Source organism: Salvia splendens, chromosome 4, assembly GCF_004379255.2.
Source record: "Salvia splendens isolate huo1 chromosome 4, SspV2, whole genome shotgun sequence".
NCBI lineage: Eukaryota > Viridiplantae > Streptophyta > Magnoliopsida > Lamiales > Lamiaceae > Salvia > Salvia splendens.
In genome coordinates, this window is record NC_056035.1 from 40,879,098 (window position 1) to 40,902,880 (window position 23,783).

A 23,783-nucleotide genomic window follows, 5' to 3' on the forward strand; every position below is an offset into this window, starting at 1 on the left:
GTAAAGGTCTAGCGTAATATTTAGGGCCCTAGAATTATAATTACAACGAAAGAGTATTTTATGGACTAGAATTATACCGCCGACAATTAAACCCGTGACGAGTTTTTAGAAATGTAAAGAAAATTAGTGATAAAAATTATTGGAATATAAATATTATTTTTATACATTAGTTATATAATAAAATATGAGTTAAAATGAGGTTAATTGAATGTGGAGCTTATTAAACCTTAATATGGACGGAGGGAGTATGAATCATATCATCAATATAAGATATTTCGAAGATGATTTCGATTTGGTCTCCTACATTGAGACCGAAGTGAATCCTATGCAGAACCTTGTTTACAAATCAACTAGTAGTACTACATTTCACTATAAACCAACTATGTAAATGTAATTAATGTATACATCTTTTGAAGATATCACACTACAGCAACAGTCTTCAACAGCTTCACCTTCTTTTCCACCTCCACAACACCAACATTCTGATCACAGCCTCTTTATGTAGACCACGAGATCCAAGAACACCGACGACCAAAACCTGCAATCAAACACGAGAACAAGCAAGAGTCGATGCAGGTATGACTCAACATCCAAGGTCACCTAGTTACCTTTAACCACCTATGGTTCAAAGGCCGGGACCTGATCCATGGGAGCACGAAAGGCTCGATACACGGTCCTATCAACAATACTCCTATACGCATCCTGCTCCCTCTTCTTGAGCAGGTACGACATGCTCGTCTCAACGTCAGACCTGATCTCCAAGTAGAGCTCTCGCGCCTTTTCTCTGTCCTTGAGCATCTCCTTCTTTCCCTTGGTCGGAATCGGCTTCCCAAATAGGTAGTACAGCCGCCCGGGAATCTTTGGCAAGAGCCCGGGGATATACAGCTCTTGATTCGCGACCTCACCACTCATCCCGGCCCTACAGCAACCGAGATATCAGCTATCAGCTTCGACATGTTACAACAGAAAGGTAAGGCCTGCATACCTGACGTTAAATTGTTGAGCCTTCTCGTTGTTCCTTCGCATTTGGTCACTCAGATACGGGATCTTCATCAAGTCATCATAGTCAAGGACTAACTGCCGATAAGAAAATTTGGTCGTACACATTAAGTTTGTTAGCTTTTGGTCCCGAACATTATATCTTGGTCCATATTTAAAGGTTCCATCAAAATTTAACGGCCAAGCGCGTTTAAAAGTCCAAATTGGGCAAATGTACGAGACCAATTTTAAACTTTAGTATGTGGAAAAATGCAAGGCTAGTGATACTCATCATTGATAGGCAAAACTTGTTAGCTGATAATATCACAAAAAGTACCTCAGCTAGGTCGTCCTCTCCGATGACTCCAAATGGCACGATTGTGGCTTCGAATCGTGCAGCCATCCTCACAAACTCCGGCTGGTCCGGCCAGAACAGTTTATACTCTTCACCCTGATCATCAAAGTTCCACATTGAAAGCATAATTAAAACGGTGATATCTTGACATTGTTACAAACATGTTTATGAAGAAAAACGAAATAACACAGCACATACGATACGAACCTTCCTGTGGAGAGCCTCTCGAGCACCACCGGGATACAGCAGTACGTGAGATTTTGTCTTGAACAGCTTGAAAAGATTGCTTGCGCTAACAGGTAGTGCGCCATATAACCGGATGGTGTCATTAAACGAAAACTCCTTGCTCTCGCTTTCAACAAGATCTGAGAACAAAGTCGGATGTGCTATGCCACGAACCAAGATCTTCTTCTCTCGCAGAAACTGTTCGACTAATGGTGAGAGTTCTAAACCCATAAGCATGTGATAACCAACCAACAAGACTGGACCTTCCTCGGGAACTCCGGCTAGGCCTCTCACTATCTTCCCGTCTTCCGTAGTAGACAAGAACACAGGACCAGTGAAATTCCGAAGGAATCTGTCCAAATATAGAAGAATGTTTCACTATTTACTCTGAAAAACACAAGGATAAAGAATTGTGTTGGTATATTACCCGTTTCCCTCGACTGCTTGCTTGAACTCGGATTTACTAGGAGGTACGAAATCCATCACATAATCAAGGTTTCTGGACCTACGGTACGTGCCAGTACCTTTTATAATAGTCAATAGATTAACACCATCCTCCTGCAAAAAACAAGAAATAGTGTTTCAAAACACTTGAATCGTTAATCTTATGCCAACGGTTTCTCAGCCATTTGGTCAAGAAACGTAATTTCCATTGTCTAGCATCTAAATCGGTCCTCTAAACATAGCAAAGTGTGACGCAACACGGTCTTATACATCTATGAAGAAACCAGGATAATATCCTCACCTACCAATAATATCGTGTGCCCGTTGTCTTTGAAGTATCGTACGTTGCAATTTTTCAGTGACTTTAAGAGCCTCCAAGCTTCGTCTTTACTGGGAAGCATGGCATCCTTGCCACTGATATGCATGACCCGTCAATAATTCAATGACTCGGAAAATATAATGTGCACAAAATCGAAAAAGAAGAAGAATGGTTGTCTGTTGTATCCTTTAGTTATAATATCGAGTAATAGAGAAAGATAGAGAACAAACCTAGCAAGAACAAGTACTTCAGCTTTAACGGCATGAAGACGAGAATTAGCATAAGCAGCACCGGTTTTCAACTGCTTCAGTTTCCAAAGCAGGGCTTCTTTTGGTATGATATCAGCCAAGCCCTATTAATGTTTCATTGAATAGGAGTTGGTATTAAGTTTTGAAAAACAAAATGCAGATTAGATCGAGCAAGAGCAACGATGTCCTTACAGAAAGACGAGGCAGCATAGCAGTGAGGTTGTTGGCTAACTGTTCGAAATATTGGGCTGGAGGGCCTGCTGTATCAATATTCACCGTAGCCATCTTCAGTGGATCACCTGGTTTTTGGAAGGTAGACAGTTTACAACTCAGAAAGCTTTGTTTCCAGAAAATTTTCGACTACTCGTTCCAGTGTAGTAAAGATATCCAAAACCAAAAGCACTGAGTAATTACCCATCACGAAGCTTAGGAGATAAGGAACTGCGTTATGAAGTTCGTTAGGCAATGCTTCCAGCAACGGTAGAAATGGCTGCAGCTGTGACCTCGCAAATGATGTTGCTGAAAAATTAAATAATCAGTTAAGCTTCCTATCGAACGAAGCATCTGAAAAAAGTTCGAATATGTTGGTTCTGAAACAGACCTGGATTAGCTAGTATCACGACAAGGTCGATATCAGGATTTCTTGCTGCAACTGCAAGAGCCAAGCATCCACCAAAGGAATCTCCCACCAGATAGATGGGCTTATTAGGAGACGAAGAGTGTTCGTCTCTCAAAGATCGTTCAACCCATACTACCAGCTCTAAGAGTTTATGAACAAAAGAGTGTTACTCATGTGAAACCATCATTGAAGACATTTTGATAAACGTGGATACCTTCAAATGGGGTTCGATCTTTCACGGGGATATGCATGCACCGAACATCAAAGACCCTACACCAACAAAAAGAACCATTGTAATGAACTACTGAGGCAAATTAAAGGGAGCAAGACACACAATGCTACCACTAATGCTTTCATTCTTAATGCAATCATAATAAGTTAAAAAAGCTCTCTTGCTTGGAACTGAGGTGGTATAATTTATAAATACTAAAAGAAAAATTACAATTCTTCAATGTATAGGATCATGAAAATTTGAACATCAAATGAGCTCATATACACTCTTTACACTTGCACAAAAACAACTAAATATATAGTATTGAAAAAATAACGTAGAGAAACATAATGAATAGAAATAAAAGAATTTGGAATTAGAATACAATTCTATATCAACTACTTAACCTTACCAAATAAAGGATTTGAAATTGAATTAAAATACTACCATAACTTCAAATCCAGTTCCAACACCATTTCAGTTCCATGACAACTAAAAAAACATTAACAAAAATACTTACTTTCCAAGAGATTTATGGTGGAGAATAAGCCCAAGTCCAAGACCATCCATTCCTATAACAAAAGAGGAGCTTCAAAACATATTTTTTAAGCACAAACAACAATCAATCTATCCCCACATACCCAAATCCTCATAGTAAAAAAGCATGAAATTCAGAAATCAAACAAACACCATTTACCAGGCAAGAAAAACAAGACAGGAGAGCCTCCCAAGTGGGGCCCACATGAGATTGGTGTGAACCACCGCACCGGCCCACCGTCCGGTGATGGGGTACGTACTAAACAAACCCAAAAGCAGTGACAGCTCAGCTAGCCCAAGAAAGAGTTCAGTTCGGCACAACCGAAGAGTTCGGCATTACCAAAGAGTTCGGAGGAGTTCGGCATTACCAAAGAGTTCGGCCTCAGCCTACAGCTCGGTAAAAGCCAACCAATCAAGCTCTTCTCTCAGGTCGGCATCAAGCTCTACTCTCAGATCGGCAACCAAAGCAGTTCGGTCTCAGTATTCGACCGAACAAGGAGTTAGTGGACCCATGCAGGATTTCCACAACTTCCAACACACCCACTACCACGTGGCGTCAACTCAGGCCACGATCTTAGGCCATGACCTACACGACCTCCACGACCTAGAGTGATGATGTAAGCCACGATCTTAGTTCAATGTATAAATAGAACTTAGATCAGATAGAAAAGGGTTAGAATCTCTCTAGAGAAATAATCATATAGCAAGTCTGTGTTGTAAGCTGTAATTCGCAGATCAAGCAATACAAACCTGCCCCCATTTCTCCCCGTGGACGTAGATTTACCTCAGTAAATCGAACCACGTAAAATTCTCTGTGTCGTAATTTATTTTTACGAGCATTCATCATCATCAAAAATTCGCCGATTCATCACTGGCGCCGTCTGTGGGAAACAGAGAACCAAATTTGTGATAAAGCAAATTTTTGACCATTTTTTCAACCCAAAAAATGCATACCAGATCGCAGAGTACCCGTATTCCCGCCCGTGAGAACCAGGAGGAAGCCAATCCATCCCACAGGTCTGGAAAACAGCCTAGGGATAAATCCACCACCAGTTAGGGCTGGCAATTTTCGACACGACACGATAATCCGACACGAATCCGCACGAAATTATTGGGTTGGGGTCAAGTCTTATTGGATCTGTGTCCTTATCGGGTTGACCCATTAAGAACCCGATAATTTCGGGCTGGGTTTGGGTCGGATGCGGGTCGGATACGGGTAACCCATTAAGAAATAATATTATTATTTTTATTATTATTTTAAAAATTATATATTTACTTTAGTTTTTTAATTTCTTATAAATTAGGTTTAAATAGTATAAAATGAATTTTAATTGTGTAAATTAGGTTAAAAATTAAGGTTTAATCGTGTAATATTAGGTTTTAATCGTGTAATATCAGGTTCGGGTTGTTATCGTGTCGTGTCAACCCATATTATATCGTGTCGATAACGGGTTCGTGTCGGGTGCGGGTCGTGTTCGGATTTGAAGGTAGCAGGTCGGGTTCGTGTTCGGATTTACAGTTTCCTTAACAGGTCGGGTTCAGGTTAGGCCTTATTGGGTTGGGTCATTATCAGGTTGACCCGATAACGACCCAATCCGCACGATTTGCCAGCCCTACCACCAGTTCTCATGGCGAAGCAGGATGAGTTCTTAGCCTTCCTGCAAAAGAGCCAACAGACGAAGACGAAAACGGTAGATTCTTCTTCCTCGTCCAGACATGAAAGCCACTACCGCAGTAGTACCGTGTCTTCCAGGAAGAAGAATCCTCAACCCCGACACATTCCTGTTCCTCCTCGGTACCGGAATCACAGGAGATCTCCATCTCCTCCATACCGAAGAGATGTCGGGTTCGCCATGTACGGAGCATTGAAGACTCCGTTCTCGGACGATATCACCCGAACTCCCCTTCCACAGAACTACCGAACTCCGTCGATAACCTATGACGGACTCGTGGATCCTCATGACTTCCTGGGACGCTATCAGTATAATATGGCGAACCAAGGTCTCAATGAGGTCCATATGTGCAAGCTGTTCCCCGAGCTGCTTATCGGGAACGCCAGAAGGTGGTTCGACAGCCTTCCTCAAGGCAGCATTAGATCCTACCGAGATCTGATGGATGCTTTCCACAGGAGGTTCTTTCAGAAAGCGGAAGCCCGGAATACTTCGGCTCAGCTGCTTTCTATACGTCAAGGTCGCGACGAAAAGATCAGCGACTTCCTGACGAGATTCCATAAGGAATGCCTACAAGTAGATAATCTCAATGATCTACTTGTCAATTCGGCATTCCAAAATGGAATCCTGCCCGGAGCTCTCTACAGAAAGCTCGTGGAATGCAGTCCGCAAACAGCTCAAGAGATGTGGGACATTGCGGACCAGTTCTCCCTAGCCGATGAGGCAGACCGTCGAAAACGGTCTTTAGACAGCTCATCTAGAGGAGACGAAAAGAAGCCCGATCATAGCGATCAGAGGCTTCCTCGCCGAACACCTTCCCCATCAAAGGAGGGATAGCGGTCATCCGAGGTGATCGAAAAAGAGCAAGTGTGTTCGCAGATTGCGCTTAAAAGCGCCGAGCAATCAGTTCGGCACCATCAAGCATAGCAATCACAGCAGCCGGAGTCAGAGGCAGGCGGAATGACCGAAGTCACACCGGAGCCGAACTCAATGGTGTACGGCACTGAAGCTGTGATTCCGGTTTAGATCGGCACACCCAGTCCCCGAACTCAATTTCTCCTCAGAAATGAATGGTGACGGACTGAGAGCCGAACTAGATCTTGCCGAAGAAAGAAGAGAATTGGCCTGCATAAAAGCAGCCAAGTACAAGGAGCAAGTAGCCCGGTATTACAACCAAAGGGTGAAGAAGCTGCAATTTCAAGTGGGAGATCTCGTCTTGAGAAACAACGAAGTAAGCCGAGCAGAAAAGCTGGGCGAGCTCGAACCCACAGGGGAAGGTCCATATCGGGTGTCAGAAGTCCTCGGCAAAGGGTCTTACAAATTGACTCACGTGTCAGGAGCATAAGTACCCCGAACGTGGTACGTTTCCAACCTCAAAAAGTTTCATTTGTAAGAGACAGTCCGGTCAGTCAGTCTTATGTGTTTTCTTTGTTTTTTACTTGTTCTCGTCTCTACGTGCGTTGTGTCTGTCTATGTGAGTGTCGTCTCTTACAAATAAAACTGAGGTATCTCGTTCTTCAAAGGCTGATCCCCTTTTTAGAACATACAAGCCAACGATTGTGCGTCAAAGCTTCTAAAGAGGATACAAGACCACAATTCAGCTTAAACAAGCAGTTCGTCTGAAACGAGCTGCAACAAGCCCACGATTGTGTGTCAAAGCTTCTAAAGAGGATACAAGACCACAATTCTGCTTAAGAATCAAGCACTTCGTCTAAAACGAACTGCAACAAAAGTCCGATTCTCGCGATAAAACTTGCCTGAATTAGGACAAGGGAAAGTCCAATCCACGCGATAAAACTCGCCGAATTAGGACGACCAAGTTCGGTCAAAGCAGTTTACCTCATAAGACCGAGGACGACCATGTCTAGTCAAAGAGGTTTACTGCATAAGACCACTTCGGTTAACTGGGAAAGTCCGATCCACGCGATAAAACTCGCCGAATTAGGACAAGGGAAAGTTCGATCCCGGCGACGAAAATCGCCAAATTAGAACACAAAGACGAGTCCGGTCAAAGATGTTTATTTCATCAGACCAAAGACGAGTCCGGTCAAAGATGTTTATTTCATCAGACCAAAGACGAGTCCGGTCAAAGATGTTTATTTCATCAGACCAAAGACGAGTCCGGTCAAAGATGTTTATTTCATCAGACCAAAGACGAGTCCGGTCAAAGATGTTTATTTCATCAGACCAAAGACGAGTCCGGTCAAAGATGTTTATTTCATCAGACCAAAGACGAGTCCGGTCAAAGATGTTTATTTCATCAGACCAAAGACGAGTCCGGTCAAAGATGTTTATTTCATCAGACCAAAGACGAGTCCGGTCAAAGATGTTTATTTCATCAGACCAAAGACGAGTCCGGTCAAAGATGTTTATTTCATCAGACCAAAGACGAGTCCGGTCAAAGATGTTTATTTCATCAGACCAAAGACGAGTCCGGTCAAAGATGTTTATTTCATCAGACCAAAGACGAGTCCGGTCAAAGATGTTTATTTCATCAGACCAAAGACGAGTCCGGTCAAAGATGTTTATTTCATCAGACCAAAGACGAGTCCGGTCAAAGATGTTTTATTTCATCAGACCAAAGACGAGTCCGGTCAAAGATGTTTATTTCATCAGACCAAAGACGAGTCCGGTCAAAGATGTTTATTTCATCAGACCAAAGACGAGTCCGGTCAAAGATGTTTTATTTCATCAGACCAAAGATGAGTCCGGTCAAAGATGTTTATTTCATCAGACCAAAGACGAGTCCGGTCAAAGATGTTTATTTCATCAGACTAAAGACGAGTCCGGTCAAAGATGTTTATTTCATCAGACCAAAGACGAGTCCGGTCAAAGATGTTTATTTCATCAGACCAAGGACCAAGTCCGGTCGAAGAAGTTTACTTCATAAGACCGAGGACAAGTACGATGAAATTTTTTTCGCTAAGCTGTAAATACAGTGTTAGAAGCGAAAACAAAATTTCATTTTTCAAATCTTGTTCGGCATACAACTCCGCTACCCTACAAAATGGCGTTACGCTATTACAAAGGACTATTCTACTGTCCAGGGTTGCTGAAGTTAAGCCACCTATCTGCAAAATCCTCTGGAAGCCGAGTTCGGTTGTTCCGAGCAGATGAAGAATAAGCAGGTCGACGAGATGCTATCCTCGACCCAACGCCTCTTCCCCGAGCCCGAGAAGTCCTAACACCTCGGCGATGAAGAGTCTCTGCAATAAGCATCTGCTGATCTTGCTCGCTCATAGTCACAACTCCTCGGCGAATTTCAGTCCGTCCCCGTCTTGACGATTCCGGTTGCTCCTGAGCCCGTTCTCGTCTTGACGTTTCCGGCTGTTCCGGAGTTCGTTGTTGGCTGGGAGTAGGATTTTGAACAAGGGAACCAGAGGTTTGATCTGGAGTGCGAGCATCTGTTGGCGCGATATGCCGGAGGAATCTCTCAATTGAGGGACGCCGGGCAAGAACAATGTCGTACCGAGAAGCCCAGCGCCGCAATGATGTCACGACTTGTTGGCAAGCCGAGCTCTCCAGCGCATTGTTCCTCCGGAGTACATTATATTCCTCCCACAGTTCGTCAACTCTTTCCTGAACTTCTGATATGGTCATTCCCCCGCGCACACGGATGTAATCCTCATACGCAGTCCTCTCAGCAATGGCCGTATTCAGCTCGGCCTCCAGATCTTTCTTATCGGACTCTAAGTCCTTGATATCGGCCTCCAGCTTCACTAAACGAGCCAGAAGCTCGTCATTCTTCGTCTGATCGGCTATAGCTCTTCTCTCAGCTTCGTCCAAAGCCGAAGAGTACAGCCGTTTCCAGTGAAGTACCTCCAGCTCCTTGAGAGTTAAGAATACAAAGCAGCTACGTCAGTTCGGCATTTCAGCTTACCGAGCAGGTAGTAAACCACAACAGGAGTAAGAGAGTACGAAAGGCTATACGAAGACACAAGAGCAGAAAGAAGAATTTTTTCATTCATAAGAAAAAAAAATTTTCTATACAAGGAGGGCTTCAAGGCCATTTTACATAAAGGAAGAAACTAAACTAAGAGAAGGGAGACGAAATCATACTTCGCTAGCTTCGTCTCCACCTTCTCGGTGAGGTTCAGCTTCCTTCTCTGCTTCAGCTTCAGCCTCTGCCTCCTTGCTCTCCCCAGCCTGCTCGGCGCCACCGTAGCCGATCTGCTGCGTCTCCTGATCGGCTTCCTTCTCCGGATGCCCGGCTCGCTCGACTTCGGCCTCCCGCTCCAGCGGCTCGGCCTCACCCTCTCCGTTGTAAGTCGAAGCGGGTGAAACGGGTCCCACGGAGGCAAAGATAGCCTCCAGGTTCTCGTCCCGATCAGCTCGACAACTCCGGACTCGGTCTGCAGAAAGCAGGACCGAGGATGAAGCGAGCTCCTCAAGGAGCGGCAGATTCTGAAGCCGAGCTGCTATCTCTCGGCTGTACAGAGGCAGCACGACGTCGGCCCCCTGCTCGCCCTTATCGGCAATTAGCCTTACCAGGCTACCGACAAAAGCCGAGAACTGGCTGCTCAAAAAGAGTTTCTCCGTGTAAACACGGAGAGCCTCCCCCTGGGCAACCACGGCGGCAGCATCACTCCGTTTCGTCTGCTCTCGCTGGATGACGAGCTGGTTTTTGGCAAACTGAGCTTCATCCTGGGCCGAAATCCTAGCAGCTCTGGCTTTCTCAAAGTTTGCCTCGGCCTGCTCGGCCCGGTGACAAGCAGCCGCCAATTTCCTCTGCATCTCAGCATAGTCGTTGGACGCTTTGGAGAGTTCGACGGCGACGAGCTTGGAGAGCATATCGTTCCTCTGAAAATGGATAAGGAAAAAAGTCAACAGAGGGCACCAAAAATACAGGACAGAAGCCAAGCCAAAGAATCAAGAAGACAATTCACCTCGGCGAAGTCCGTGGGCCATAAAAATGGCTCACAGATATGCTCCGAAGGAGGCGCCAAGACCACGTCTTTCTCTGGCGCTCTCGGGGGCTTCTGGGTCCTCCCCTTCCTACTTGCCGAAGTCGACTCCGGCTTCTTTGGACCCGAAGAGGTCTTTTGCCTCTTCGGATTCTTCTCGGCATCAGGCGCCGAGCTGGTAGCCTTCTCTTTCTCCGGCTCCTCAAGCTCGGAGGACTTTCGGATAGCCTTATTCAGCATGAACACTGCCAAAAAGCAAGAAAACAAGGTTAGTTTTCTTCGTTAAAGCAGTAGAGCATAAAGATAAAGAGAAATCCTCACCCTCGGCCTCTTCGTCCGAAGACGAGATATTGAACACGAGGTCGCCCTTGACGAGCTCAGTTTCCGAATACTGTTTCCTAATCATAGGAATCTTATTGAGCTCGCCCTCGAGCTCGGCCAACGGTTCTAACCGAGGATGGGGAATCACGGACTTCGGCCTTCTCCAAGGAAAGCCCGGAGCCGAAGTCCTATTATAAAAAAAGAAACGGTTTTGCCATTTCGGCCACTTGGTTTTGCAGAAGGCCCTAAAAGGCTGTAAGGGGATCAAGTAAAACCAAGATCCCTTCCTTTTAAACTGGAAAAAATTAAGGATTGCCCTCAGAGACAGATCCTTATCTAGCCTACGCAGTTCGGCAGCAAAAGCCGATAAGTGCCTCCAAGAGTTCGGAGTCACCTGACCTAAAGGGAGTTGAAAAAAATCAAGAAGCTCTACAAAAGGTGGGGGAAGAGGAAAACGAAGCCCGCATTCTAAGCAGGCTTCGTAAACGGTGGCATAACCCTCCGGCGGGTCGTTAGCCCTATGATCATCGTCGGGAACCACCGCCTTCCCCCCAGGTAAAAAATATTTCTCGTGAAGAGATATCACAGTATCCTTACTCAAGATACTGTGAAAATACTCTACGGTCTTCTCCCCGGATTCTTTCCGGCTAGAAGACCCCTTATCCCCTTTCCTACCGCTACCCGACACCGAAGAAGAAGAAGAAGACATTTTTCTTACTTTTTGAAAGTGAAGAAAGTCTGAAGAAGCTCTTGAAAGCGGAAGAAAATTTCTCGAGAAAGAGAGAGTATAGAAGATGCAACAGCAAAGGTGTTCAAATGAGGAAGAAAGAGCATATTTATCAGATTCGGCGAAGATTTCAAAATCGTCGCACCGTTTCGAATCCCACCTTTTCAGGATTCAACGGCCGGATTTTACTGTCGCATTTAATGCCGCATTTAATGCAGTCACGCGCAGGGCACGTCCCCTGACTTCAGCCTCCCCCGTACCCTTTTCCAGAATGCCGAAGTGACTCGCTTCGCCGAAGTGATTCACTTCGCTTTTCGGGGGGGGTAGTGATGGGGTACGTACTAAACAAACCCAAAAGCAGTGACAGCTCAGCTAGCCCAAGAAAGAGTTCAGTTCGGCACAACCGAAGAGTTCGGCATTACCAAAGAGTTCGGAGGAGTTCGGCATTACCAAAGAGTTCGGCCTCAGCCTACAGCTCGGTAAAAGCCAACCAATCAAGCTCTTCTCTCAGGTCGGCATCAAGCTCTACTCTCAGATCGGCAACCAAAGCAGTTCGGTCTCAGTATTCGACCGAACAAGGAGTTAGTGGACCCATGCAGGATTTCCACAACTTCCAACACACCCACTACCACGTGGCGTCAACTCAGGCCACGATCTTAGGCCATGACCTACACGACCTCCACGACCTAGAGTGATGATGTAAGCCACGATCTTAGTTCAATGTATAAATAGAACTTAGATCAGATAGAAAAGGGTTAGAATCTCTCTAGAGAAATAATCATATAGCAAGTCTGTGTTGTAAGCTGTAATTCGCAGATCAAGCAATACAAACCTGCCCCCATTTCTCCCCGTGGACGTAGATTTACCTCAGTAAATCGAACCACGTAAAATTCTCTGTGTCGTAATTTATTTTTACGAGCATTCATCATCATCAAAAATTCGCCGATTCATCATCCGGCTTGATGACATCCCCTGCATATTCAAGATAATCCTGCACAGTCTCACTCCCATATCCATCATCCCACAAAGGTTCCAACTTTACCTCCTCCCTCTCCTTCTTCTCTCTCCTCTTTCCCTCACCAACAGCAGGGCCGTCACTGCCCACACCAACCCTCTCCCTCACAGCTCCATTCACTGCACCATTGCCAATCTTCAAAGACTCATCCAAAGATAATGCAGCTGTGGAAGAATCCTTACTAGATAAACACCTAACCGAGTGTCTAAAATGAGCCCTTCTCTCTAAATTCGAAGCAAAACTTGGTGGTGAAAGAGAAAAGCTTTTCACTGTTGTTGAAGCCATGGAATTGGAGAGTATAAAAAAGGGATCTTTATATAGATATACTGTATATACTAAATTCTAGGAAAAATACAAAAAAAGGGAAGAGGAAAAGAAAATGAGGAGATGCATAGAGACCACTCAAAATGTTTAGTTTCGTGTCACTATAAACAACAGAGAAACCAAGACTGGAGTGAGACATGGCCAATCACTACTACTTCTTCCATTGAAAACAAAAAAGAAACGTCTTGGAAATTTGAAAGAGTTTGTGCAAGAAATGGAAAAAGGCATCGTTTATTTAATCTTGAGGGGCCTTTTTGTGATGATGCTGCGAACTCCACGTTGTTGTTCCATTTTCGATGATTCAGATAAAGTGATTTCACGATAATTAATGCAGATACTGTAGGAAAATGGACAACCATTTTAATTTATTTCTACATGACATATATGTCGGAATTTTGGATCTACCTGACATTTAATTTGTGACATTTTTTCTTATCTTGATATTAATTTTATGTAATTTATAAAAAAAATATCATAATAATTGGAATTTTATAAATTCCTATCCTTTATAGTCTTCTTGATTATGGTTCATTAATATATAACCGAAATTATCATTTAAATTTATTACTACTACCTAAGTTGTGATTTAATCTGGACTAATTTATTCAAAAGAAAATAGGAGCATGTGGCTACCTAAGAATTAAGATATAAAAATATTGAGCCAAATTATGGCTTGCCACATAGAAATATTTTAATAAAAAATTATAAAAATAATGATATTAAATCAAATATTCTTTCATACTTAGCTTAATCTCCCAACAGAAATTATAAATATTAAATTATTTCCCCTTAATCTGACGCTCATTTTGTCCACCAAAATTATTTAGGGGCAATAATTAAACTATTATTTTATTATTCTATTTTAATCGTTCGCCAATAATCTACGATCTAAAATCCTAACTATTTTAAATATTTTAAATTATACATTACTGTAGGCCCACATACGCCAGCCCAGTTAAAAGAATCTACCACTTTCGTTTGAGCCACTCTTTATAATTCAGCCCAATTGAACAACAGTAAGCCGTTGTGGTAGTTTATTTTATTTTATTTTTAGTTGTCTGAAAATATTATGCAAATCAGAATAATGTTCCGTTAGATAATCCTTAATTAACTCATATTTTTTTAAAGATAAAATCAGAAAGTGAAAATACCCCGAATAAGGCATAAAGTTTTGAGTGCGATTTTCAACGAGAGTGACAGCACGTATTATTTCATTTACGCGTAAAGATTATAATCATTAAAATATCACACAATGTGGTCAGGGATCGATCCTTGCCCTTGGGTATGGAGCAGCTTTAAATCCTTGGGCCACTGTCCCATTTGGGTATGGAGCAGCTTTAAATCCTTGGATCACTGTCTCACGCATTCAGGTGCCTACAAATGGGAATAGTCACTAGGTCCGCAGGTGGATACCCTTCGTAATTACCAAAAAAAAAATCACGCAATGTATTTTATGTCTGTATATCACAAATTCACAACTTTCCAAATGTTTTACTATTAATTGTGGAAATTGAATTATTGATGTAGAAATTCTTGTTATTATCATTATCTTAGGGAACAGATTTAGCCTAATAAATTTGGTTAAATCTCCTGTAATCTTATTCGGCTTTTGGATTTAATTATTGACGAAAAAGTCAAATATTATAAATGCATAGTATATCAATATAGCATAAACACACCATCTAAATAATCATAAAATATTACAAGTAGATTGCGCCACCGTAAAGTCAGCGCTTTTGTTTGTTTACGACGTTAGGCACAAACACACATCTATTCCTCTCTATTTCATACTCCTATTTTATTTATTTACTCTATAAATACTCCTATTTCATACTCATTTCAATCACAAACACACATCTATTCCTCTCTATTTTCACCCCAATTTTCATCTCAAATCAACTATATTTTCCTTCTCCCAAATTTAATCAAACTAATGGATCCTTATGAACAAATGCGTCAAATATTGGAACAATCACTTGAAGAAAATCGACGACGGGAGGCGGAAGAAGCCGCGCCACCCCAACGACGCTCCCGTACGTACATCCATCGTAACCGGGAGGAAGCCGCCGCAAGGTTAGTACGCGACTACTTCTGCGATAACCCGGTTTGGGGAGATACGTACTTCCGTCGCCGTTTCCGCATGGGGAAACCGTTATTTCTCCACATCGCGAATACTTTGGCAGCCCGGGAAGAGTTCTTCCAGGAAGGGTTCGACGCGGTCGGCCGTCCCAGCCACACGACGCTGCAGAAATGTACTGCAGCAATCCGCCAGCTTGAGACTGGACAAACGGCCGACATGTTCGACGAATACCTCCACATCGGAGACAGCACTGGGCGAATGTGCTTGCTCAAATTCTGCCAAGGCGTCCGGGCAGCCTTCACCGACGAATTTCTCCGAAGGCCAAGCACGACCGATTGTCAGTTCCTGCTCAACCTTCACGAAACAGTGCACGGATTCCCCGGGATGCTCGGCAGCGTCGATTGCATGCACTGGCAATGGAAGAATTGCCCGGTGGCGTGGAAGGGGTCCTACACGAGTGGCCACAAAGGCACCCACCCAACCGTTATACTTGAGGCTGTTGCCGACTACCGCCTTTGGATCTGGCACGCGTACTTCGGGGTCCCCGGGTCGAACAACGACGTAAACGTGCTCCACCAGTCCGACCTCTTGACCGAAGTTTTGGATGGTAAAGCGCCGGCCATCAACTTCGTCGCCAACAACCGGCTTTATAAAATGGGGTACTATCTCGCCGATGGCATCTACCCGAAGTGGCCTACCTTCGTGAAGACGTGCAGTGGGTCTGCGAACCCAAAGCAGACTCTTTTTGCGCAGAAGCAGGAGGCTGCTCGCAAGGATGTGGAGAGGGCGTTCGGGGTTCTCCAAGCGCTCTTCAACATCATCAAAGCCCCGGCTCGTACGTGGTTCATGGAAAACATGGTCGACATCATGTATACGTGCATAATCTTGCACAACATGATTGTCCAAGACGAAGGACCCGAGGCGGGAAATTGGTTCGACGACGAATCCCCCGGAAGCTCAACCGCAAGTAGTCCGCCTCGAAGTGGAACGCATCCGTCTATACAATAACGGTTATCTATTCGTGCAAGGACACGCGACTCTAGTGCCCACACCCAACTCCAACATGATCTAATTGAGCACATTTGAGCAAATTTTGGCGGATGAAATTATTAAAATTGTGTACTTTTATTTTTTTAGGATTTTAATTGTGTGCTTTTTATTTTTTTACGTTTAAGTTGTAATTTTTTTTAATGTTGTGTGTTTTTTTAATAAAGTGTGTTTGTTTTTTAAAGTGTGTTTATTTAAATTGAATTGGGTTGGAAATAAAAAAAAATGAAATTGAATGAATAGTAATTTAAGGAACGGTTAAGGAACGGAGGGTTGCAGGTTCCGTTCCTTAGTTAAGGAATGGAGTAAAAAAGTACAGTGGGGTCCTCAAATAGTGGTTTAAGGAACGGTATAGGAACAGCGTTGTGGATGGCCTTACCACACTCTTCACCAGTTCAAAAAATTAGTATAATAAAATAATATCCAACTGACTTAAAAAAATTTTATCTATACACAAAAAACACAAATCTTTAATATTTTCTGAATTTTATATCGAGCTTTTTAAAAATTTAAACATATAAACTTTCAAATTCTACCGAAAATAATTTTATTTCAAATGAGGCTGGAATGTTAGTTAAATTTTACCGATTATTAAAATACTGTGAGTTTTAATAGAAAAAAAATATTTTAACAGTAAATACATAAATTTTAATTATTTTTTTTTCGATTTAAATACATGAATTGTTAACCTTTTTTTGATTTCCAGTCGCAATATATATTTTTTTCCAAATTAAAGTCGGCGTGACAGATTAAATCGGTCATTAATAGTTAAACCGACAACGTCTCTAATAAAGAATGTAATAAATATTGATATATTAGGAATTGTGATTGAAAGATTCTTTAGTGTGAATGGAAACATGTGTTTAATTTGCACACACAATTTTTTGTGAGATACATATTTTATCTCAAACTTTGTAAATGATTTTAGAGAATCAACCTCAACATCCATAAATAAACTCAATCTCTCTTACTTTACAATTTTTCTATTTATTTACCATCAAAATTATTTTATACCTAGACTGAAAAACCACAAAGTTGGGGAAAAAATTATAAAAATTGTACAACAAATTAACATTGTCGAATATTTCGCGTATAAAAGAAAGCTTTTCAATAAAGCATTGACGAAACTTCATCTTCCACTGATACAACTCACCAACAACAAAAACACACATAAAACACGCATTCTACCAAAGCCTTAATCCCCATTGAAACAGTACAAGCAATCAGCAAACTCCAAATCTTCCTTGGTTTCATTTGAAACTAATCTCCCGAAGCACCGAAAGCAACCCCTCTCTCTCTACCAATTCTTGAATTCTCCCGAAGCTACTCAACAGAGACAGATAAATCAAGAACCCGCATATTTAAATTTCAATCCAAGAAGTTAGATAAACGCAGGAACGATGGCGGGGAATGGAGATTTGGAGAGGGGCGCAGCAGCAAAGGGCAGAAACCAGAGATTCTCAGCTGATGTGGATTATTCGGAGAGACAATGGACTTCTTGGCTGGTGCCCATGATTGTGGTGGCCAATGTTGCCATGTTTGTTGTGATCATGTTTGTCAACAACTGTCCCAAGAATCATGATGGTGTTGGTAGCTGCGTTGCTAAGTTTCTTGGCCGCCTCTCTTTTCAGCCTCTTAGGGAGAACCCCCTCTTCGGCCCCTCTTCCTCTACGTAAGCTTCTTCCTCTTCTCTCTCTAATCACACATTGGTTGGTGTAAAGTTTCAATCTTGAATATTTGGGTATGGTGATTGGTGTAAAGTTTCAATCTTGAATGTGTGGAGATGGTGATTGGTGTGAAGTTTCAATCTTGAATAAGTATTTGGGGATGATGATTGGTGTAAAGTTTCAATCTTGAGTGTTTGGGAATGGCGATTGCTGTAAAGTTTCAATATTGAATGTTTGTGTATGGTGATTGTGTTAGGAAATAGCCACAAGTAATCACGAACATAAGCGAAATAAACACATGAATTGATAGTCGAAGGTGACATTAAGCCAGTGATTTCTATGGATATATTCGAATGCAAATTACAATGCGAGAACAATTATATATAGTCAAAAGGACCGAACCCAAAACTGTCGTTGTAGCTATGGACTGATTCACTTCCTTTTAGGCTCCATATTCCAACAGATTGGTGTAAAATTTCAATCTTGAATGTTTGGGAGTGACTCACCCATGATTTGTAGCAATGACTCTTTAAATCCTTATGTTTTTTGATTAGGTAGTTTATTTTGTTGTGGGATTCATAAGTTGGTATGAAGCTTTTCTTTTTGAGGGTTTCTGACAATTAGTTTGTGTGTGAAGTTTCTTGTTCTCTACAAGTATTTCATTGATATCTTCCAATACGAGACTTCATTTATTTTCCATTCTTGATTGAATTATTGTCAGTTTTAGCACTGAGACAGCTTGAAGTATATGCCTTTCTTCTAAAGTCCAGTTTGGCATTGAAAAGTTGTTTATTTTGTTGTTTCACTGGCATCAATTCTAGTTGTAGACACATGGAGGTGTCTAGAAATTTATTTGGTATGGGCTATATATGAGTTTTGGAATTCTGAGACAATAATCTCCCAATATTTCGTTGTGATGATATGAGCTTTTGCAAAATGTGGTTAGTTTGTTTGGATGTCGTACGCAGTCTCAGTTTCCAGCTTATTGGAGCTGCACTCCTTTGTGCCTTCGTGATATAAGAATTTCAATCGTTCTACTTTAAACGAGACTCATCCGTTCTACTGTTTCAGACTGGATAAACTGGGAGCTCTTGAATGGAACAAGATCGTGCATCAGAACCAAGCATGGAGGCTCGTATCTTGCATCTGGCTGCATGCTGGTCTTATTCATTTACTCGCGAACATGTTGAGCTTGGTCTTCATTGGAATCCGCCTCGAGCAGCAGTTTGGATTTGGTAAGCATCTTGACTAACAACCTTTGGACTCGGACGTTGGTTGCGTCTCTTAGCTCCTCGTGTCCATATTGTTCGTTCTGCTTAACAACAAGCTCTTCATTTGCCATGCAGTCCGAGTAGGCTTGATTTACCTATTATCAGGAATCGGGGGCAGCATTCTGTCTTCGCTGTTTATACAGAACAGCATATCAGTTGGAGCTTCGGGTGCTCTCTTTGGACTTCTCGGAGCAATGCTGTCGGAGTTGCTCACCAACTGGACTATTTACGCGAACAAGGTAAGCCTCTGAGTCTATGATATTCGCATAGGAAAACTTATCCTCGGGTTTAACCAGACTTATCAATCTTCTTCTTACAGGCGGCAGCTCTGTTTACTCTCGTGATCATCATTGCAATCAATCTTGCTGTCGGGATTCTCCCACACGTAGACAACTTTGCTCACATCGGAGGGTTCTTGACCGGGTTACTCATGGGATTTATATTTCTGGTCCGACCCCAGTTTGGCTGGAAGGAAGGCCGTCATCTCCCAGGTCGCTTGCGCCTCAAGTCCAAGTACACGGCGTGTCAATATGTCATGTGGATCGTTTCCACCATTCTCTTTATTGTCGGGTAAGGCTTTCCTCTGCTTCCAAACTTTATATGTATTACAGATGTATATACATGGTTTGTGAACTCATGTATCCCGTATTCTCCCGAATGGCTGCAGATTCAGCGTAGGACTGGTGATGCTGTTTAGAGGAGAGAAGGGGAATGATAAATGCAGCTGGTGCCATTACCTGAGCTGCGTGCCTACCTCGAGATGGAGCTGCAACTACTGATGTTTTCCGGGTGGTTCCGCCTCTGCGTTTTTCGGGGTGCAGATACTGTGTTTGCATACTATACTTGTTCACTTGCTGTCATGTGTATATACTGTCTCTGCCAATTCCTAGTTTGTACTATTTGGCATTTGGAACTGCTACTATTCTTCTGTTTTAGTACTGTTAGATTGTATTCTTGTTCTTGGCTTTAAATTTATATTGATTTATTTGTCCTCTTAGAATTAGTTGAAGTGTATTGCAGAGTGATAATGTCAGTGTGTGATCAGATCATTTTTGTTGGTGAGAATGAACATTCCAATTTCAGAGAACTATGTACTCATGGATATGATGCTCATTACCAATGATAGCATAAAGAAGCATGTTATAAAATCATACCATCATAAAAGTTGCAATAAATTACAAAAACTCATACGGAGTAAGTTATTTTACATTTTCCTCTTACATCGAATTCTCATTTGTTAATACGAAAATGACATGCCACTAAAACCATTGTTGGAAGTTAGAACATTCTACATTGCTACATTAGCAATTACTAGTTAAATTCTAAGGAAAATATGTGCCTAAGTATTACCTCAAAATCTCTGCCAGTTACCACCACCACCACCACCACCACTGAAACCTTCGAAGTCGCCTCGAACGGGCATCCCGGACCTATCTAGGCGGCCGGATCCCGGGTAGGCCTTGCTGGTGAAGTTAGCGTGCAAGGTGGACACTCTCTGAGTAGGCACCGAATCACCATAGCCGTGATCCGAGTACCTCTGGGCAGAGCTTGATCTTTCATAGTAGCGTCTCTGTCTCGGAGCGCTGAGGGATCTCAGCTTAGCTTTCGATGATTCTGTGTAAGACATGTAGTTTGGATGATCAGTGTAACCACTCAGACAGCTTCTAGTGCCATCGCTCTTGGACCTCGCTGATGCTGAATAGAATGTCGCGCTCTCGTCCGCGTCCTCCTCTGCAAATTTCAAGGGGGTCGGAGATTGAACTTCGCCCGATGACAGGCTACGTATTGATTGGCGGGCCGTGGAGTCCTTGGATGTGGTGTAGCTCGGGAAGTTCTGTTCGGAGCCTAGGCTAAGATGAGACGAGCAGAAGAGGCTCCTGCGCTTCATGTGGATGTTACCGGTGTCCACTTCAAGAATCTTGTCGCTTCTATCATCACCGTGCTCCCACGACCTTCTGCTAGCACGTGGCTTCTCGGGATCGTGGTGGTGGGGCGAGATAAAGCCGCTTGATCTCGAACCATTCCTCTGCATTTTCATGATCAGTGGTATAGTTAGGTTAGAGACAGTTAACAAACCAAACCACATCAATCAAGAATCCTCCACAACAAACCTTCAGCAACATCGTCTGCTCGTGCTTCGTGCTCCTAGACCGAAGAGCATGCTCGAATTTCTCAGGCGTCTCTGGCCCCTACACAGTAACCAACCATTCATTATACGAAGAAATACGAGATCACTCATTGGTTGGAGGAGACGCGTCTTAACGTCTTTTCACCAACCCCCAACTTATGCACCACAACAATGAAAACAAACTTACATCATTCCAACTGGCTATTGTTTTTTCTTTTTCTTTTTGATTGAAAATTTAACCATATATGTAAATAATGTCAAATATATAGATTCTAGCAATTGCTTGTGACAGTGTTAGAGCATTAAAGTGAAGAGATGGTCCCCCTTCTAATCAGGTACTCTTTATGGAACAACTTCCTCACCGGATAATTGAATGATTTCGTGGTGGAATGAGGGGAATCCGACATCAGCGCCCGTCCTACCCGAGCTCTCACTTGTGCTCGGACGAGCGCCTGCAACCGGCGCATAGTGTACGCGGTCTGCCTCCTCACAAGGTGGCCCCTCACGAGCGCTTGCAGCTTCACCAACGCCTTGAGCGCCCTCAAAGCTCTCCTTGACTACGCAAGCAAACAAAAAATTTTAACTTAGTTGGCGCCCCAAAGACTTGCAATTTTTTTCACTTTAAGCTAAAAGTGTGACAGTGCATGTGGGATGGTGACATGTTAGTAAATGTCAGCACTGCAGAGTGAAAAGGAGAGCCACACATGAATACTGTGCCTGTACAATAAAGCAATCCATCCAAACCTAGATCTAAATTGTCATTTAGTACAAGTACACATTCCTAATTTCTCAAGCAAAAACTGTAGAAGACTCCATTATATGTCTCATTTTTACATTTTGTAAAGAATCTTGCAACTCACTAATACTAAACAAAAGTAAAATTCACTTTCTACTAATTTTTTCACTCACTTTCATTTTACTCGTGTCAAGTCAAAATGAGTAGCTAACAAGAAACGGAGGGAGTAAAAAAATAAGCTTGTTGCATAAGTGATATGGAGGTCAAAGAAGTAGTACTACCATTCCACCACTACTATTACATAGTGTGAAATGTTTGACTTGTGGGAGTGGTTGAGTGACGCAAAGTTGAATATATATTTGTAAATGAGATGTTGCACCGACTAAGAACGACCGCGTCAATCTCCATGGACAAAAAACATTAATACATCAGATTGTGTAATTGAATAAACAAGTACAATTTGGACTTGGTTCCGAAATCCAACAGCAGATATGAAAGCTCCACTCCAACAACATCACTATTTCGCAAGAAAAAAAATTAGCCCCATAATTTGGCAACATACAAATATGCATCACAAATATGGAGTATGTATATACAGCCAAACGATCGAATAAATAAAAATTTTAGGTCAAATTATGTTTCATTACAATAAAATTTAGCTGTTAGATAATTTTAAGTATCAAATTTTATGTTATTCTTAGAGTTGTAATTAGACCAAACTTATAGCAAATAAAACTATATCTAATCTCACATAATTAATTTATCTCTAATACTTTATTCTACTTTATTTAATCTACATTTAATTTAAATTAATAACTAGGAGTGTAAATTTTTAAAACTGGGGAGTAGTATCTTTTTATGCAATTTGACTATATATAAACTTTTTTTAAGTTTCAGGTGAAAGGTGAAACGGCGCCGTTTGGTGCAGCCACGCGTAGTCAACATTGCATCTATGCTACAGCTCGTGAATTTGCACACAATCACAACTCCGCCATGAAAGCGCGACTAAAATCCCATTTATGCCCTTACCCGGGGCGAATTCACGCGGCAAAATCCGAAAATTCGGCGAACAAGGAAGGGCATAAAGGTACATTTCAACAGTAACGGCATGAAACGTGTGAAGGCTTAAAAACAGTGAAAACTGAAAAAAAAAACACTTACTAAATAGGCACGAAAATGAGACTGGATCGCAACAGCCGCCTTCATCTCCCGACCACCGGATGAGGCGACGCTCCTGCCGCCTCCGCTGGTCAGCTGGACCACAGCGGCGGCGGCGTGAGCGGCCGCGACGGCTGCATCGGCCACGGCGGCGGTCGCGGCGGCAACGGCGATGGCGTGCTTGCTGGCCTCCGCGTCGTCGGTGTCTCGCGGCCCTGGAACGACGTCGTGGTGGTGCCTCTGCCGATCGCTGGTGCAGGAGATGGCGAAGCTCCATTTCCTCCTCGGAGAGGGGCGGTGGGCGGCGTCGGAGGGCTTGAGGCCGAGGAGGCCTCTGAACCATTTGGCGGCTTTTCCCATGGGAAAAGCTCCTGTGGTGGAGTCGGGAAGAAGATGACGAGAAGAGAGAGAAAGTGGAGGGAGAGAGAGAGAGTGAAGGAGTATGGAGTTAACCGGGAAGTACCTTCATTTTCTATCTGATTATTTTAATTTATAGAAATTAATGTGAAATCAATAAATTTCTTATTTTCATTTTTATACGCCCATTGACACAATTGGGCTCTAGCGATTTTCAAAATCATTGCATACAAATTTTAAATACAAAATTAATGTCGGTTTGGAATGTTGCCACTTAATTAATTATAATCCTAATCTTAAATTATTCTGAGATTGGAACAAATTAATTAAATTTGAGGAAGTTATGGAATGTAGTTCAAAGTAGTGTACGTTTCTTTTTCAACTAATAAATATATCCTCGTAATTTTTCTAAGTCTTTGGTTATATTAGTAATGTGATTGTA

The 23,783-nt window shown here is 42.5% G+C and overlaps 3 protein-coding genes across 5 annotated transcripts; 1 reads left to right on the forward strand and 2 right to left on the reverse strand.

Moving 5' to 3' along the window:
• Positions 1-245: 245 nt before the first annotated feature.
• Positions 246-13,129, reverse strand: LOC121800116 (acyltransferase-like protein At1g54570, chloroplastic). 3 transcript variants are annotated; one of them, XM_042199689.1, is made up of 15 exons: positions 12,511-13,129; positions 4,097-4,175; positions 3,920-3,971; positions 3,403-3,458; positions 3,171-3,329; positions 2,984-3,088; positions 2,762-2,868; positions 2,552-2,673; positions 2,308-2,416; positions 1,986-2,116; positions 1,541-1,910; positions 1,316-1,429; positions 986-1,077; positions 609-919; positions 246-538 (listed from the first exon to the last, which is right to left on the reverse strand). In XM_042199689.1, the coding sequence occupies exons 1-14, from the start codon at positions 12,856-12,858 to the stop codon at positions 619-621; spliced, it is 2,145 nt and encodes a 714-aa protein (XP_042055623.1). In that variant the 5' UTR covers positions 12,859-13,129; the 3' UTR covers positions 246-538; positions 609-618. The 3 variants fall into 3 exon arrangements, with proteins under 3 accessions (XP_042055623.1, XP_042055622.1, XP_042055624.1); XM_042199688.1 differs by having other exon boundaries at positions 246-919; positions 12,511-13,128; XM_042199690.1 differs by lacking the exons at positions 4,097-4,175; positions 12,511-13,129 and adding an exon at positions 4,687-4,738 and having other exon boundaries at positions 246-919.
• A 4,021-nt stretch (positions 13,130-17,150) lies between these two features.
• On the forward strand, positions 17,151-19,965 carry LOC121800121 (RHOMBOID-like protein 2). Its single transcript, XM_042199694.1, has 5 exons — positions 17,151-17,696; positions 18,763-18,926; positions 19,038-19,201; positions 19,282-19,532; positions 19,630-19,965. Exons 1-5 carry the CDS (start codon positions 17,425-17,427, stop codon positions 19,739-19,741), a joined length of 963 nt encoding a protein of 320 aa, XP_042055628.1. The 5' UTR covers positions 17,151-17,424; the 3' UTR covers positions 19,742-19,965.
• Positions 19,966-20,102: 137 nt separating this feature from the next.
• On the reverse strand, positions 20,103-23,520 carry LOC121800119 (protein IQ-DOMAIN 25-like). The gene is made up of 4 exons (XM_042199693.1): positions 22,988-23,520; positions 21,453-21,647; positions 21,074-21,151; positions 20,103-20,988 (listed from the first exon to the last, which is right to left on the reverse strand). The coding sequence occupies exons 1-4, from the start codon at positions 23,342-23,344 to the stop codon at positions 20,314-20,316; spliced, it is 1,305 nt and encodes a 434-aa protein (XP_042055627.1). The 5' UTR covers positions 23,345-23,520; the 3' UTR covers positions 20,103-20,313.
• Between the last annotated feature and the right edge of the window lie 263 nt (positions 23,521-23,783).